Raw genomic sequence first — 18,001 nt, 5'->3', positions numbered from 1 at the left:
AGACTGTTTCAGGCTGGACATAAGGAAGAATTTCTTTACTGTCTGAGCCCCCAAGGTCTGGAACAGCCTGCCATCAGAGGTGGTTCAAGCACCCACATTGAACACCTTCAAGAGCAAACTGGAAGCTTATCTTGCTGGGATCCTACGACCCCAGCTAACTTCCTGCTCTTTGAGCGGGGGGCTGGACTCGATGATCTTCCGAGGTCCCTTCCAGCCCTAATGTCTATGAAATCTATGAAATCTGGTGCAACAGCCACTGCGTCCTGTGGCTGGCAGCTGGGGCTTGAGCACTGCTGTGGGGATCAGGGGACTGCAGACCCAGGTTCCTGGCCCTCTAGCCCTGGCAGCTGGGGCCCCCCTCTGGCAGGGCTGGGGGGAGCAGGGGGCTGTGGGTGGGGAGCAAGGGCACAAGCAGTACGGGGAGAGGCTGTGGACATGGAGTGAGGGGCACCAGCAAAGGTGTGGGGGCTGTTGGTGGGGATCGAGGGGCACTGCCAGGGCTGGTGGGATGTGGCTTGGGAGTGGGAAACCTGGACCTGCGTCCTCATGAGGTAAGGGGACAGGGGAAGCTCTGATTTTCTATGCTAAAAAACCCAAAATCAAATACCAAAATGTATAGGTATTTAGAATGTATGTTATTATAGTGATTGAGGCACTGGTAGGCTTCCAAACTGCTTTAAAATTGTAAATGAATTGTTTTTAAAAATTGTCAATAAAACATTGTGTTCATTTGATACCTATATATATAGTACCATTAATTTAATCGCAGATTTTGGAGGTTCTATCAGAATTTGCAATTTTTATCAGAGAATTTGTGATTTATTTTTTTTTAATCAGAGAAAACCAGGATCCCCACTCATCAACAACGTGCAAAATTTGCAGAGCTAGAAACTGTGTTCATATTGTTGCCTATTACGTCTTTTTTTCCATGTATATAAATGTACATTAGGAGACACCTAATGCATAGAAGAACATGACAATCAAGAGACCTGAGCTCTACTTCAGATCCTAGCATTGTCTTGCTCTGTCACCAGGAAGAAATCACTTTAATTTACAGTAATGTCTAAGTTTCTCCATCTGACTTTCCAACATCAAGAGACTTAACACATAACAATCAGCAATGTGTTAAGAAATGTCTGGAAGAAAGGTCAGATGAAAATTTATCTTTGTTTGATTACAAAGAGTTAGAGCAAAACACAACCTGAGTTTTAAAATCCCCAAAATAAAAGAAAATTATGATCCAGAGCTGAAGCTTGCAGGTGCCTGAAATTCCCAAATCTTTGGGAAAGCTTTTGTTCAGCCCCAATGCCCCAGGAAGATGCAAACCTTTGCAAAAAATGGTAGTACCATGCAGTGGATGCTTATGAGGATATAATGATTCAATGACAGAGTTATAGATTCATAGATTTTAGGGTCAGAAGGGACCTCCATAGATCATCGAGTCTGACCCCCTGCATAGACAGGAAAGAGTGCTGGGTTCAGATGACTGCAGCCAGAAGCTCATCCAACCTCCTCTTGAAGACCCCCAGGGTAGGGGAGAGCACCACCTCCCCTGGAAGCCCATTCCAGATTTTGGCCACTCTAACTGTGAAGAAGTTCCTCCTAATGTCCAGTGTAAATCTGCTCTCTGCTAGCTTATGGCCATTATTTTTTGTGACCCCCAGGGCGCCTTGGTGAGTAGAGCCTCACCAACTCCCTTCTGCCCCCCTTGATGAATTTATAGGCAGCCACAAGGTCGCCTCTCAACCTTCTCTTGGAGAGGCTGAAGAGGTCCAGGTGCCCTAGTCTCTCCTCGTAGGGCTTGGCCTGCATTCATGTGTTTCTCTATATGTGAAATAAAATATTTCTGCTACAATACTTCTAAAATCTAATGAGGTATTTTGTTTCACACATTTTTTGTCTTATACTGTCTACACTCTGGAAGGACAGTAAAACAATAATCCTAAAAATGCATTAGGGGGGTGGTGGTAACAGGAGAAAAATAGTAATGGGAGAGAACATTAGGACTTGGGGAAAGGAAGGAGTCTAGACTAGTGATTTGAAGGAATGAAAAAGAGTAAAAAGGTAGGAAGAAGGGGCATCCAGGGAAGGGAAAAAGAAAGTGTTGAAAACAGATGGGAGGAGGTGAAAAAATAATAAGGAATAGAAGTGGGAGAGGGGAAGACAACAAGCACAGAATCAAAGAGATGGAAGAGAACAGGTGAAAGCAATGAAAATAGGAAGGTAAAAATAGAAATGAAAAAAAGCAAACGATGCATACATGTACTTATGCACATCCTCCAATTCCCCTTTCCAAATCCTCTCCTTTGGTCATCTACACGACACACCTTCCCAATCAATTCATCTGCCCATTAGATCTTCAACCATAAATCACCCTATGGTCTGCCTTTCCAAATGGGGGGAAAGTACTTGGATTGTAGATATCAGGGAATTATAACTGGAACAAAGAAAACATGCTCTCACATTAAGAAGTGAGAGTCCACACTGGACACACTGTGGGATTGCCTCTTATGGGAATGATTAGAGATGTGTTTGAATTAACTAACACAATTCCTTACTTGTTAAATCTCTCCATTTCTTGCACCAACACAGTGTTCATACTTTCTTCATATCTCACAGGATACTTTAGTAGTGAAGCCTCAATGTCAAAATCATTTGGAAGCTGTAAATGTCAACATATTTAAATATACTTTGACAAGTGCAGATACATTATGACTTATAATTGTTTTTAACTCATAATCAAAGCAAACAAGCTCATAACAACTAGATCACCACCACAGGAAAAGATATTCTGTACCACCCTTTAATGACTATCTGATCAATACATATCTCTGATATTGCAATTAAAAATGTCATTTTAAAAATGACCGTTAAAATCTTTAGCATCGTGTACAATTATCAATAAGTGTTTCATGGTTGTAAAGTGGTTCCATAATACTGAACTGACTTCCCAGGTTAATTGCACCTATTTCTCTTCCTCCTGTTTTCTGCTGCTCAATGACACCTCTTCCAGTCTACTTGCAGCCTTTTCCCAGCCTGGTATGTTTTGCACTTTTATTCTGTACTGAATGGTCTAATACTTTCCACAGTGTTATTCCCAGAGTAAAATGACACACAGGGATCACAGATTTAACACAAGAGGGGTAGCTAGGAGGTGAGTTGAAAAAGACAGGATCCTACTACAATAAATACATGTTCTATTAAGAAAAACACTGTTCTCTTCCAAATTATTACACCAGGCTCAGCACCATGGTATCTGACCCCTTCCAGAATTATGAAAGCAAACAAGAAGATCAGTTGATTGTAACTACTCTCTTTCACACTCCTACATAGCTGGTGTGAGAGTTTTGACAGTTCTTGTAGCCCAAATAAGTTAAATGTCACATATTGGGGTAATTCTTATTGGGGAAGGAAGGTGGGTGGGGAGGGGTGAAAGAGAGTGAGAGAGAAAGAAATTGTGCTACAATCTGAAGCCAGACCTCAAAAGAGATCCTCTGTACCGATGAGCTTCACCTAGAGATGACGTTCCATTATTCAGGAGTCATAAGGGATGCTCCTAGTCTTAGGGAGAAAGTCTTGTAAGTATCTTGAGTCTAGAACTTTTAGGAAATGTCATCACTGTGGTCACCATGTATTCCCAGTAGGGACCATTCTAAGCTCTCCCCAGTCACTCATAGTAGCACACTACAAACCCAGAACTATGCTGGTGAAGACATCACAGGACACCATGAATGATGCATGCCCCTGGCAGCTAGGGGCACGGCTGTGGCAGGAGTGCAGCAGCAGTAAGCGGGAGCTTCCACAGATACCTTTTAGATGAACACCTTGCTGGGGTCGTTTGACCCCAGTACTCTTTCCTGCCATGGCAGGGGGTCGGACTAGATGATCTGCTCAGGTCCCTTCCGACCCTAGAAACTATGAAACTATGAAACTACCTCCAGCATTGCTGGTGGTGGTGAAGGCAGAGGTGACAAGCTCCAACCAGGGGTTGACGACCACACACAGATGCCACCAGCAGTGTCAAGAGCAGCCAGCAGGGATCACTGACTGCCTGAAGATGCTGCCAGCAGTGTCAGTGGGGGAGTGGGGTGGCGAGCAGCAACTGCCTGCAGGTGCCTTTTTGTAAGGGGTGCACCGCCACACTCAGGGAGTGCATGTGCACTCGCGTGCACCCCTTACGCATTGCCCCTGCAGGACACCCATCTGCAGCTGCTCTCAATACCTCAACCAATGGCATGCTTGAGAATAGCATGGTAGATACCCCAGAGCATCTTCAGAGACGTGCATGCTTCTGGGTTTGGAACATGTGAATGAAACAGGTGGGTGGGGTATCAGTGTAGCAATCCAGGCTCAGACATGCCACCCTGAAGTGTAGAGGTGTCACTTGTGCATCAAAACTAATAACCAGCACCTTAAAAAATGTACTGTGTGAAGTCAACAGAGAGAGGCTGTAGATTTTCTCAGCAACCTATGTTGTTACTGAGGAAGCTTTTGCAGGTTGGGCAGTTGCAGTTTTCTTAGGATGGATGCTTTCAAGCACAAACAGACTGTACTTCTGCCATCTACACAAGAGGTGAAGGCAGCATTTGAGACAACACAACCACCTGTCTACCATGCAAACCAAAATCCTCAGGAGGGCCATGAAGTTGGCCAGGTCGCAAAGAGAATATCTGTAGGGGTGAATTAGCAGAAAACTTTAATGGCTTTTTACACTACCTTGCTGAGAACATCGTCAGCTATTTCGTACAAAGTACTGTCGCTGCTGCCAGCAGAGCCTCCCTGTGTGCTTCCTCCTTGTGTTAATATCAGAGACTCAGAGAGGAGTTTTGTTTGCTGGAGGTCCTTCGAAATATCCACATTTTCATGCAATCCAAACACCTCTGGCTGTTGATTAAATGGAAGATTCTACAACAAAACACATTAAAGTAGTACACATCCTCATTAGATAAAACAGTTCATTACAGGTCTGAGCCAAAACTTATTGGTGTTGCTGAAAAAGCTATCACAAACTCCAGTATGAGTTGAATCAGGCCTTTACAGAACAACTTCACAGAATAATACTGGCTATAGAACAGCAGTTCTTACAGCATTTACAAATGCAGTGTGACGGGCTGGCTGGCAGTGACCTGGCCCAGGGGTTTTGAAAGGGCAAAAGATGATTGGAGGACTTGGGATTCCCTTTCCTCAGCAATCTGGTAATGATTTGGCCCAGGGGTTTTGAAGGGGTAAAACATGATTGGAGGACTTGGGATTCCCTTTCGGCACCAATCAGGCCCCAGAGACTCACCGCCCCCCCCATGTCCCGACTGGCCCCTTGGGTCACCTGGAGGGGGATAAAAGGGGCAGCATGGGCTGACTCAGGGAAGAGACCAGTGAGGGACAAGGAAGGAGCTTCACAGAGCTTGCAAGAGCTGAGCCAGCTGGGCAGGAGCAGTGCCCCAGAAGAGCCTGAAAGAGCAGGACCTGCAGGCAGCAGTGGGACCCTCAGCAGCACAGCATGCAGCCAGCAGAAGAGGCTCCCCACTGGGCTCCAGGATCCCCTACAAGAGGCTGCAGCCAGCAGGAGAGGCTCCCCCGCTCCAGTCAGGATCTGAGCAGCAATCTGAGGGGTTCCCAGCTCTGCTTCCAGCTCATCCAACCAGAGGCCAGGCAGCTTGACATGAGGCTGGGGCTCCAGGGAGATCAAGACCACTAGCAGGCTGGAGCAGCGCCTCCAGTGGTGGGTGTGTGGCATTGTTCCTGCCTTCCACATGGGAGATCTGGGTTCAAGTCCCAGCTAAGGTGACTTGGGGTGAGCGAAATAACAAAAAGCAAATCTTCTTGCAGTGGAAAAGGGCTATTGTTCTCCCCCTCTAGGTACCAAGGCCCTATATTTCCTTGTCATTTGACATTTCACCAACTGGTATTGTTTGTTCCGCTGTTTGTGTTTTATATTTTGTTAACCCTGTTTTTTAATGATTGTAAGTGTCTAACCTTTGTTGAATCCTGCCCCCTTGGGGCATTGTAGTGTCCACTATACCCTCTGATTTATGCCTGTTATATTCCCAGTATTAAAAGGCATATGGTTAAGTCCCCATTGGTGGTCTGGCTCTGCTCTTTAGAGGGAGGAGAGTCCCTACACCTCCCACAGCACTTGTGCACCTGCTTTGATCCCTTCAATTGGAGAGGGGGTACCTCTTGGAGTACCGCCCGGGTTACAGCAGAAAGCCATTGTTAAGAGATTCTCATCTCATTGCCATCCTTAGCTAACTGCTGACCACCTCAAGGAACTGCGCACACTGGACTGCAACAAATGTGGAGCTTCAAATCCTACAGATCCTTAGATCAGCGGTTCTCACCCTTTCTGATCCTGTGAGCCACCTCAACATCCCCACAGAAATTTATGCAACTCTAGAACTGAAAGGAGGTGAGCAGAATCTGAAGTAGCGTGGTGTGGACAGCTTAGTGTGGCAACACATCAGTGCAGGGCCATGCCTTGCAGTTACCCAAGCTAGCTCTGCACATGCTCTTCCAGTTAGGAGCAATATAGCTGCATTAGTGCAGAGCTGCACTTGGGCTAATAAGTGTGCATGCAGGGCTGCACTAAGATAACTATACTGCTTCTCATTTGAGGGTTATTGCACATGGCGCAGTGTAGCATCTCAGCCCAGTATTGACTTGTGCCACAGGAAAATTTGGGCTGGAGGAATGGGATGGTCTGACTTCTCCAAGTATCCCCCTTGCAGCATTGCCATGGCATAGCTGCAGTCTACTGGTTAAGAACCATTGTCTTAGATCATGAAAAAACCTACAAGGGAACCCAGCATTTAGGGGTAGAGGACACCCAGCTAAGAAGGATGCACAGGAAAAAAAATGTTAAAAAAAAACTATTGAGAAGCCTGACCCCTGAGGGCTGCTTACTTATGTATTGGTTTCAGCTTTTGCAGACTTTGTTTCTACTTTTGCTATTTTGAATCCAACATAAAAGTAACAAGAAAAAATTACAACACCAGTCATGACCATTAGGATCTGTTTAAAGTGTTTTTCTTCCCATGTGTCTGAAGTCACCCATCCTAGGAACAATTCCTATGCCCATAAAATGAATCCTTGTTCCCGGCCCAAGACACCAGCTGCATTCTTAGCAGATGTTCTGAATGAAACCACCTAATATTTCACATTGATCCCTTTGTGCTCTGGTACTGTCAGATTTCACAAGCCAGTGAGAGACTGAGCAGGTCAGTACTTGGATGAATGACCTCTTATAAAATATCTAATGCTGCAGTGCTACAGTGTGCTACAGAAATACTTCTTAGAGACATTACTGTCATGGCATATGGTGTTCAATGTCACTGAAGATCCATTTGCATTTTTTTGTATGAGCAGGCCTGTTAACCCTTAAACTAATTTGTTTGGTCTAAATTCCCTTGACAGTCTAATTAGATGTGGCGTTCTTCCCTTGCTATACAAAATAGCAGTAGCTTATCTCTTGTGCTCTACCTTGGAAGTTACTGCAGTTCAGTCATGTATAGATATTGTGAAGATTAATCATTGTTTAGTAAGGCAGTCTGAGATCCTTGGAGGAAAGATATTATAAAAGTACTAAATAGCATTAATTTCTTACATTCACAAAGAGGAAATTTTTGTGTAATATCTGAACAAATAAAAGATAATATACATCACTGAAAGTTTTTTCCAGCAGTAAGGAATCTAAATTGACCAAACTTCTTGAGCTTCCAGTATTCAAAGAAAATAAGATACCTTAATAAATTCAAGATAGTCCTCATAGGTTCCTTTTGGTGGCGCGTGGTAGTTGCCACTGGGAGAAAATCTGTAGTGTGGATTTTCAATTATATCTGGATTATAAAAATCATCTAGCATAGTCAGTAGTAAACGTCTGTCCCAATCGTCTGTCACTCGACCTCCATAGTTACATTCACCCGTTAGATAAGATATAGCTTCAAATGGCACCTGGTTATACTCATTTATGAATAACTGAAACAGAAAATACAGGCAAATCTAGGAGATTTCATACCACCCTAAAGCTAGCAAATTGCCCATCAAGAATGACAGGTGGGGACAGAAGCCTGTGTCCACCCCACACTGGCCAGGGCTGGAACCGCTCCCCAGCTCTCTCCCACCTGCCACTTCGGGCGGGGGCTGAGTCTGGGTTCAGGTCCGCTCCCCGCTCCCCTCCACCACTTTGGGCTGGGCCAGGGCCAGGGCCAGGGCTACGCCTGCTCTCCCCCTGCCCCCTGCCCACCACTTTGGGCCAGAGCTGCCTCCCTCCCACTCTGTTGCTGTTGTCACCTCAGGCTGCAGGGCAGCACCTCGCCCCCCCGCTCTGCCACCACTGTCATGGTGGCATAGCCACCAACTGCTGTCTGAATGCTCACACTCCGATTGGTTGTTTCAGACAGTCAATCAGAGTGCGAATAAAGCATTAGGGACAGACAGACTAAGGCTTTTATAATATTAGAATACTTCCTCAGCCTACTTTTCCTACCAAACCATGCGTCTTTTTGTTGCCAGTTCCCTTGTGATGTTTCTTGGGCTAGGAAGACTTTGCATTTATCCTAAGACCAGGTATGTCTATGTTTGTACCAGAACAGAAAAGTCCTGGTGACACTTTTTTTAAAGCTTTTCCAATTACTCAGTTTCAACATTTGTAATTACTTCCCTAAACTCTTATGATTCTTACTAGGTTAGTTGGTCACATACTGACATGACCCCTGGACTTACTTGGACAGGAATTCTTTGACGATCTTCTGTGTCTCAAAACTTCTTCTGATAGTTAAGACCAATGACCAACCCCCAAACAGCTTTCCCTAGAGTAATATTACCCACTAGAAAGTGATTCCTCTTTTAGCACACAGATTTAATTCCATTGTTATGTATTCAAAATAGCTTTGTGAACACTTTCAGATTTCTCTTAATCTCATGAATGACAATATTTTCATAAATATAACAACAGTCTTCATTATTTATCTCTGTCTCAGCACCCACAGAAACATGAATTATAGTTGTGGAAATCTGCCTACAACTGTATGAGCATATAAACACAGCTTCTATTATGCTATACATTACTTTACCTGCAGCTGTCTGATACTGATTCGCAAATCTGATTCATTAAATCCATAGGGGATATTCCAACCGAGAGGCCCAAATTTCCTTCTTTCCTGAACCAGAGCATGAAAAAAGCAAACCCCGAATAGCAATTTTTCCCATATCTTTAAGAAAAGAAAAGAAAAAAAATAAAAATGATTATTAGTCTAAGCTGCACATGATCTTTAGTTTAGGCAGATGGCTGGTAAGCAAACACAGTAAATTACCAAATAGTGAGTGTAAGATAAAAGCACTGGAATTTGAATATCATTTGATATTTTTGAAACCTTAGTATATAACTGTATAACAAATGTACTTAATATTTAATGTGCTAGAGGTTAATCCTGCCACACCTTACTACTAAGGTCCTGAACGGTGCCAGTTGGTTTCACCGAGTCCAATAGTACTACATTCAGAAGCAAGAGTCTGCAGGATGGGACCTTTCTTTATTAACTAGTAACAGTTGATAACACTGCACTCTGCTAATGAGAACATCTTTCCAATGATCATTAGCTCAGCAATGATTATCCTGTGTTTTTATGGGAACAAGATTAGGTTAAGATACTGGTGATGTGATAGTGTCAGGTCTCCTTCAGTTCTCTCAAACCTACCCTTGACTTCAGCTGATTGCCAACTGGGATTAAGGAAGGGGTTCCCCTGTCTTAGAACAGCACAACAGTCCCTCCTCCCCCTGTCTCCACTTCTGTATGTTTAATAGGTATGGCTCAAGAATGGTATTTGTGTATCTGGGTTTTGCTTGGAAAGAAGTGATTTAGTAGTTTTTTTCAGTTTCATTTAATTACTGTAGCTTTACATGGAAACAAGTCCTTTGCACTAACTATGCACTTATTCCCAACAAATAACAAGCTGGGAGCAGTGGACAATGTGCTGCAATGAGTGGTTCAATAATCAAGAATTCTTATGACTAGGGACAGACATTGCACATAAACTGGTTTAAGTGATCAGAAACTGGTTTAAACCTGTAACAGAACAAATGTTCAATGCCCATAAACCAGTTTGAAAATGACTGAAACCGGTTTGAGATAAGTCTGATACTACATTAGACTAGGTTTAACTGATTTGGTTCAAACCAGTTTATGCAATGTCTATCCCAGACCCCTTGCTGGTTTAAAATAAACCAGACACCCCCAGCATCCTGGCATTCTCTCTGGGCTGGGCAGGGCTCTCTGCTCCACAGCAAGGCTCACCCTTCCTCTCCACTTCCTATGCACAGACTTGCAGACACAGCAGGGTCTGCTGGCTTCCCTATGCCCCCCTCCCCTTCCCCTCTCACCACTTGCTGCTTAAGCAGGGATCTCTTCCTCCTGTCTCCCACGGCACAGACCATAGCCAGCATGTGGTAGGCTAGCTAGCGTTGTACAAGGCTCCAGCAGAGTGGAGTAAAACAAAAACAGTAGGAAGGGTCTGCTGGCTCCCCCCTGTCCTAACCCCCCTTGCTGCTCAAGCAGGAAATCCCCCCACTCCCATCTCCCACAGCATGGACCCCAGCCCCACAGACCCTAAGCACGTAGTATCCTAGCTAATGCTGAGAAGTGTCTGTGTGTGCATCTCTCCAATTTCATAGGGACAGGCAGGCAGACAGAACAGAGCTTTCTGAGCTAATTAATACCCCCATAAACTGTTTAAGAAGAGTTTGAAGTAATGAGAGAGAGGCTATTGTTTTGCTAATTGGGCAATAAAGACTTATCAGCTCTGGGCTGCCTTGCTTCCCTGTCAGTTTGCTGCAGACAGTCTGACAAGCAGGGAGGGAGATTGAAAAGCTCTGTATCAACAGATGCATGCACCGCACACCCTACCTTACCTCAGAATTTTAGCAAGGGTCTGGGGGCTGACATCGCTCCCACCCCTTGTGCAGCCAGCAGGGAAAAGCCTGGGACCTACAGGCAGACCTTCTTAATGAGGAAGTCCTGCCAGGGCCTGGCCATGCCCCCCTCAGTTTAGCTCAGCGGAAGGGCAAGGAGGGCTGCTCTAGCTCCCCCTGGCTTCTAGCCTGAGCCACTGCAGGCATGTGCCTGGATTTCCTCAGTCCGTAGGGATTGTCTGTATGGTTGGTACCAGTTCAGCTTAGCTAGGTTAGACTAACGTACAAAGGTTGAATCAATTCAGGCTCAGGCTTTTTGAATGTCTGTCCCTAACCTATAAGGCTATAAGGCTGAGACTAAAGACTTTGTTTTATGGACATCTCGCCCTGGTAGAGCCCCAGAGAGTTCCTTCCTCCATTGAGGGACTTCCTACTGTTTTTGTTTTACTACAGCGTAACTGGCATTGGGATTTCCAGCTTTGATAATTTAATAACACCTGAATGTTCATTTGACCTATAGCTGTATGAGAGTCTTCCTTCACTTCCGTTATTTATTGTCACTCAGAACAAGAGTTCATAATTTTAAGGAATGTTTTAGATTTGAATTTGGTGATAAAGTACATTTGCTGATAAAAAACATATTTAAAAAATTGTAAAAAGGCAAGCAAATTACCAACTCCTTTTCAGGGCAGCCAGAGAAGAAACTGGGATCAGAAATAGGATCAGAAAGATACGACTGTAGTAGGTTTAACCGGAGGCCAGTAGGAGGCTCATTTGTCATCTTTACTCCATTTTGCAGAATGGTAGCTGGAAACTAGATGAAACAAATAGTAACACTGCATTAGGTGAATGTGGAAAACTGTTACATTGTAAGGATTAGTGCTTCTCTGTTGTGTCTCTTACCAGCTGGATACAGCATACAGCTCTTACTTCAAATGTATATATTACAATGTATATATTTAAACCAGCAGAAGATGAGATGTCTCTGGGACGTATTTGTATTTTTAACGTGTTCTTGATATTCAAAGTCTTAAAAATTGAATGCACAATGCCAAATTCAGGCCTTAGATAATTTGTGGCAAACTGATGGAGAGCAATAAAATGTGCAGATTGTATGCAAAGGGACAATGCAGTCACTTGTGTTCAACAGATTTACATTACTGCCTAAAACATTAAAAACCCAAAAGCCATCCTTACTGTTTTGTATTGTAGACAATGACTAGACTATACACTCTGGCTGAAACAACTTCTGCTTATATGAGCTAGGGCTATAAAGACTGCTACAGTAGATGTAGACCTAACAGCAAAACTACTTTTGGCCAACGTAAAAAAAAAAAAAAAGTTAAGAATACTTCCACATTTTCTCCTCCTTCCTAATAAGAACGTGTTTTCAGGATTAGGTTCCTAGACTGTAAATTCCTCAAAGCAGAGGAAGTGCCTTAAAATGTTTGCAAAGCACTGAGATAAGACTTTATCACTTTATAATTGATTTTAATAAAAAAAGTTAGTTTTTTTTGTAATTCATAATTAAATGTGAAAATATTGACTTTTTTCACTAACATAAATTAATGTACAGGACTCTTCTGCAAATAAAATATCATTGTTTCATCATGATTTGTTCCAAGCAATAAACAGTCAAAATATAGATGCTGGAACCGAACATAAAGCAAAACATAAATACACTTTTAAAGTACCTTTACTTTCTTGACCATTAAAAATGAAAACCATACTTTTGAGTGCAAAACATAAATATTAAGCAGAAAATTCACTGTTTTGTAATAAAGAATCTACATACATTTTATTCTAATATTTGTTGATTCTATTTTGATAATATAAATAATTTCATAATAATCTTGTAGTAGGATGGGTATATTTAAAAAAAATGTGCCCCTTCCTTGAGCCAGAACTGCATGGTGATTTTTTTTGGTGGAAATGTTTATTACACAATATTAAACAGATACTATGCCTTAGGAGATGGGTAACTGGTGAGCCAAAGTCTGAAAAAAGGATGACAGGTTTCACTGTTAAATTCTTCACAGATTTTCTCTAGCATTGGCATCCAGGAAACAGCCAGATGACAATTCTGCAAGCAAACCCAGGTCCCTTCTTCCATTCCTTCTTTAATCATTTTTGCAGCAATAGGTCCTTGTCCTTGTCCCAGTGAGATGGCTTGAAACTTATTTCCAACCATGCTTTTATCATTTGCAAATTTCAGAAGACCTTGGATAAAAGGTGCAAGCTTTTAGCATTTGAGTAAAAGTCAATTAATCTTTGATGGCAACTATTTTGTTGAAATCTATGTACAACATGATAGTATATTATTTAGATGCAAGTTTTTTCATAATTCATCAAATGTTACAGTATATAACCAGCCTGACCCAACAACATTCTAAACCTACTTACAAAGGTAAAAATGAACCCACAAGGTGCAAGAAAAGGGAGAAACAGGCCTTTAATCTGAAAAGCTGTACATTTATAATAGTCTGCCTCTCTGTCATTGTTTTGTAGAGCTAGGAAGTGAAAAACTCCATAGCATATACTTACTGGACATAGGATCTGCTCCTGGAGATAGCACAAATATTAGCGGGATTGTTGAGTTTGAATCCAAGTAACTTTTTGTTAGATCAAACGGTGGTGGCTCTACAAACTTCTTCCCCAGTTTATCCGTTACAAAGACTGTTATGGCCAGACTAATCTGTTTAAAAGAGTAAATATAATTTTTAGCATATAAGGTTCTGTTGTATGCAAAATTGCTTTCATCCTGTTTGTTGTTTCTCAAATCATTATGTAAACCAAGGAGCTGGATAGGGATAATACAGCAACTGAGTAGCACAGTTACTCTGTACAGCTCTTCTACATCCTTGGGACCTAATCCCTGGTATTCTTGCAGCTATCTTGTGCCAAGCTGTGATGCTGACACAATACAAAGAGTCCACTGGGGAATGTTTGCACAACAAGGGGCAGGCAAGGACAGAGTCAAGAAAAAGTAACAATTCTGCACTGAATTAAAACAGTCTATTACGCTGCCATTCCAGCTACACAACTAGCTGAAGAGTCACTCAGTAGACTAACAGAACCATTTGGAACATCTCAATCAATGACAGTGGATTCCAAGGAGGGTATGACAAGGGATAAATCACTCTAGATAGACTACTCATATGCTGTCCCTCTAAAGCACCCACTTTTGTCACCGTCAGAGACAGGATACTGAGTTAGATGGACCATTGTCCTGACTTAGCATGGTACTTCTTAGGTTCTTATAAACAACTCAGGTTTAACAGAGTTAAAACTGGCCGGCCAGCCAGAAAAGGAAAGATGAAAAATGTCTCTTCTCCATCGCATGCTGGACAGGGCCGGACTAACGCATAAGCAAACTAGGCACATGCCTAGGGCCCTAAGTGAAGAAGGAGCCCAGCTGTGCTTATTTCACATATTGTAATTATTGAGTGAAAAAAGTAATATAAATACACAGTATTAAATAGGGGCCCACAAGTTTGTTTGCCTAGGGCCCACTAAAGGGTTAATCTGGCCCTGATGCTGGGTAACTCAGAACCTTAAACATTAAAACTAAATTTGAAGGAATCTGATAACGTTCAGAATCTAAGACCTTTCAAACATCCAAGCTTAGATAAGCTTACATTCTTAATACATGTTTCTGAGGTCCTACCCAATAGGTTACACGCATTGCCTAGTTGCTCCATGACTTCTCCTCTAACCACCAGCAGCCACATGCTGTAATTAAAGGACTCTGTTACTGCCTGGGTGATCACACCTCCATGATCCTCTGCAAAAGACAGAGGGATGTACCCTCTCATTCTAGCTTTTGAGCATCTACTCCTAGTGGCCTAGAAACTTATCTGCAAGACTATCCATTTACAAACCCAGGACTCATTCATGGAATAGGGGGGAACCTTCAAAAGGACAAAGTAGGATTGCAAGGGATGGAGCACTCAAAGTGGAGAAGTATAATGCTCTCATTTTATCATTTTAGCTGCATTGCCTTCATGTTGTCCACAGCAAAACCTGGCCTGAGGTAGCTGCCATTCAGTGTGACATAAGCACATTTTACTTTTCATGAATTCTAATAGAAGTCTATGTTTTTGCCTTGAAAGATGCACAAAGCATAGATAGATGTAATTCAAAACTGAGCCCAGCTACTACTGTTGTACAGACAGAAACACAAAAAGTATATATTTATAAAAAGGAGTTTTTATTCCAAATATTCTGCAATTTTAGGTGTTGTTAAATTTTAAATTAATACCAATTAAAAACAATGCCTTCTGATTGTTCTTACAGTGCTGCTATGACTCAGAGAAAAATGAAGTGTACCTAAACAGATATTTGAAACAATCAAATAGTTATAAATCCCTAACGTCTAAGAGGTGAATAATACTTGTAAGTGGTACTCTAGTTTTACTTCCAAAGTCATAAACTGATCATTATAAGCAAGAGCTAAATATATAATGCATATATTAAGGATGTTTAGGTAAAACTAGAACACGTCTGATGATTTTTACATCAACATCACTGGAATTCCAGAAGGCTAAAGTGTAAGAAGAAAATGGAAACTTAATAGAACATATATTCTATTTATTTCATTTTTAGTTAACTGAAAGAACTATGTGGTCAGGTATACATACACACCACCATGAATACTGCATGCCTCTGGTGGGTGGGGGGCACAGCACGCTCCCGCAGGCAGCAGCAGCACTGTCAGTGGTGGGAGCATGGCGATGACAAGTGGGGAGCTCCCATAGGCAGCCGTGGCGCTGCTGGTGGCGGCAGGGGAGGGTGGCGAATGCTGACCAGCAATCGGCAACCACCCACAAATGGAGCTGATGGCAGCCAGCAGTGATCACGGACCACCTGCAGACACCGCTGGCAGTGTGGGCGGCAAGCAGAGACTGTCCACAGGCACCACCAGCAGTGCCTTTTTGCAGGGGGTGCACCGCCACACTCAGGGAGTACATGTGTACCCCCTAAGCATTGCCAATGCACACCACCTGACAAGGAGGCAGCAAGCAGTTACTTTTGGGTCAAAGTAACTCCTTGTTACTTTGTGATTGTTTATTTCTTTGCCTTTCTTTCCTTTTGATACAACTGTAATAATCTTAGAAGAGGTCAATTCCAGAGAGGCCTAATCAAAGAGCAGAGTCTGCTTTGCCTGCGCCTCCTTTCCTACTACCTGGACAGTGATGGTAAGAGTCCAAAATCAGCAAAGGGCCCCAGCAATCTGCTATGAGAAGTCTAGCCATAGCAGATCCACTTTATAGTAACTGTGTTTTTCTCAGATGTAGCATCCACTTGTATTCTTATCCTGATTCACTTACACTAAACATATTAAAGATCACAATTTGCTGGGGTTGTATATGCACCTTGAATATCTTCAAGGTGTATCCACAAAGTACATATATCAACATATAAAGGGAAGAGAAGAATTACCCTTCAGTTCCTTAACCAATACAGAATCCAAGCCAGTGGTTTCCAAAGTGTTTCAGCTAGCAATAAACACATGAGCATTTAAGTGTTACCTCAATGGTGCCAAAGTTACAAGTATCAAGTGAGGAACTGGGGGATGCTGTCCTCTTACTTGGAAGTGCACCAAATGGTCTGGTCCCAATGTTGTGCTTTGCAGGCCTTTCAGACATAGAAGGGTTAAGTTATCTTTGTCTTCCCATCTAAAGAGCTCCTGATCCCAAACACTCCATTTAGGGCAGCCTTAGAGGAAGAAGCACAGAGGCTGGAGGCTAGATAAGAAGATTCTTGTTGACAATTTTGCCTGCCTGGAGCTGAGAATGGCCTCAGCGAATGGTCCAAAGGAAAGGTTTGAAGCAAACCTACTAAGTTCTTTTTTGAAAGAGACCAACAGACAGAATATTTTTTAGTATGTACCCTCTTCTGAGGCAAACAAAACCTGTCATTAATGATAGGCAGCCACTTCATAGGAAAGACAGTTCTTAAAACTCAGAGACTTTATTTCAGGTCTTGGCTTGGCCAGTTACCAGAATTTATTTTCCTAACACAAATTTTAAAAAAGTAATGTTTCTGAATGGCTAAAGACTATATTAGATGCACTAAATCCCTGCTAACACCAGATGCCTTAAATCTATATAACAATACAATTTGCTGAGTCCACCAAGAATATGGACCTTACCATGGCTCTGAAGCTATAAATCATTAGAAGGGGATGGCTGAGCCCCTTATGCCTTAGTATGTATAAGAGCGATGTATAAGAGTGATGCTGTAGCAGTGAAGCAGATGATGAAGCAGATAATGCCTGTGGTACAGGATCAAAGCGCTTATGATGGCCAAAAATCTTCCCACCCATCTTAAATATACAAAATACACTTGCACTGGAGAAATGCCATTATGTACAGACAAGCACTTGAAGAAGAAACTAGATGCTATAACAATCAGCACAAACTGCATTATGTGAAGTTATCATCTACAAACACATTTGCATATCCTTTTACCTTGTCTGGTCTGAGGCACCGAATAATGATCATCTTTTGTAGCTCATTCAACATCGTGTTCATTGGTTTTGGTAAAGGAAGGTTTTGTGGATCTTTGTCATCATAGATTTTTCGCCATTCACTTATGTTTTCAGTAACATGATTCCTAAAGGAAAAAGCACTGACTATTATTGTAAATGTTGGAGTTTAGTTTTTCATGCTGATTAAAGATAATTAAATTGGAAGATCATGTGCAATGTAATTAATAAAATTCATTCTATATTATCATTCCTTCCAGCAATCTGCAATGAATCCCATGGTTACTCTACTACTTACTAGACCAGGGGTGGGCAAAATATGCCATGGGCAGGATGCAGCCTGCGAGGCCTTTCTATCTGGCCCACAAGGCCCCTAAAAAAAATGTAGAAAATTAATATTTCTTTGCCCTTGGTTCCTGTCAAAAGTGACAGAAACCAAGGGCAGTAGGTCTCAGGGAAAGCCTGGCAATCTCCAACAACAGTGGGGCCTGGCTCCACCCCCCCAGCCAGAAGCCCCAGCCCTTTCTGGGCTGGGAGCACGTGGCTGCCCCGGCGTGGGAAGCTCAGGTAAGTTGAGAGGGGGGGACCCCTGGCAGGGAAGGAGAGCT

General features: G+C 42.6%; 1 protein-coding gene across 1 annotated transcript in view; it reads right to left on the bottom strand.

Moving 5' to 3' along the window:
• The window catches only part of DNAH12 (dynein axonemal heavy chain 12), a 208,952-nt gene that overhangs the window by 12,740 nt on the left and 178,211 nt on the right, over window positions 1-18,001 (bottom strand). The window contains exons 64-71 of the mRNA XM_019504991.1: window positions 17,377-17,521; window positions 13,448-13,598; window positions 12,870-13,123; window positions 11,577-11,717; window positions 9,069-9,206; window positions 7,738-7,971; window positions 4,717-4,905; window positions 2,559-2,662 (exon numbers count right to left, since the gene is read on the bottom strand). Of these exons, the coding sequence (XP_019360536.1) occupies window positions 2,559-2,662; window positions 4,717-4,905; window positions 7,738-7,971; window positions 9,069-9,206; window positions 11,577-11,717; window positions 12,870-13,123; window positions 13,448-13,598; window positions 17,377-17,521 (1,356 nt within the window). The remainder of the gene's footprint in view (window positions 1-2,558; window positions 2,663-4,716; window positions 4,906-7,737; window positions 7,972-9,068; window positions 9,207-11,576; window positions 11,718-12,869; window positions 13,124-13,447; window positions 13,599-17,376; window positions 17,522-18,001) is intronic.

Source organism: Gavialis gangeticus, unplaced genomic scaffold (assembly GCF_001723915.1).
Source record: "Gavialis gangeticus isolate Ggan-Ray unplaced genomic scaffold, GavGan_comp1, whole genome shotgun sequence".
Taxonomy (NCBI): domain Eukaryota; kingdom Metazoa; phylum Chordata; order Crocodylia; family Gavialidae; genus Gavialis; species Gavialis gangeticus.
This window is presented reverse-complemented; position numbering and strand designations above follow the sequence as displayed.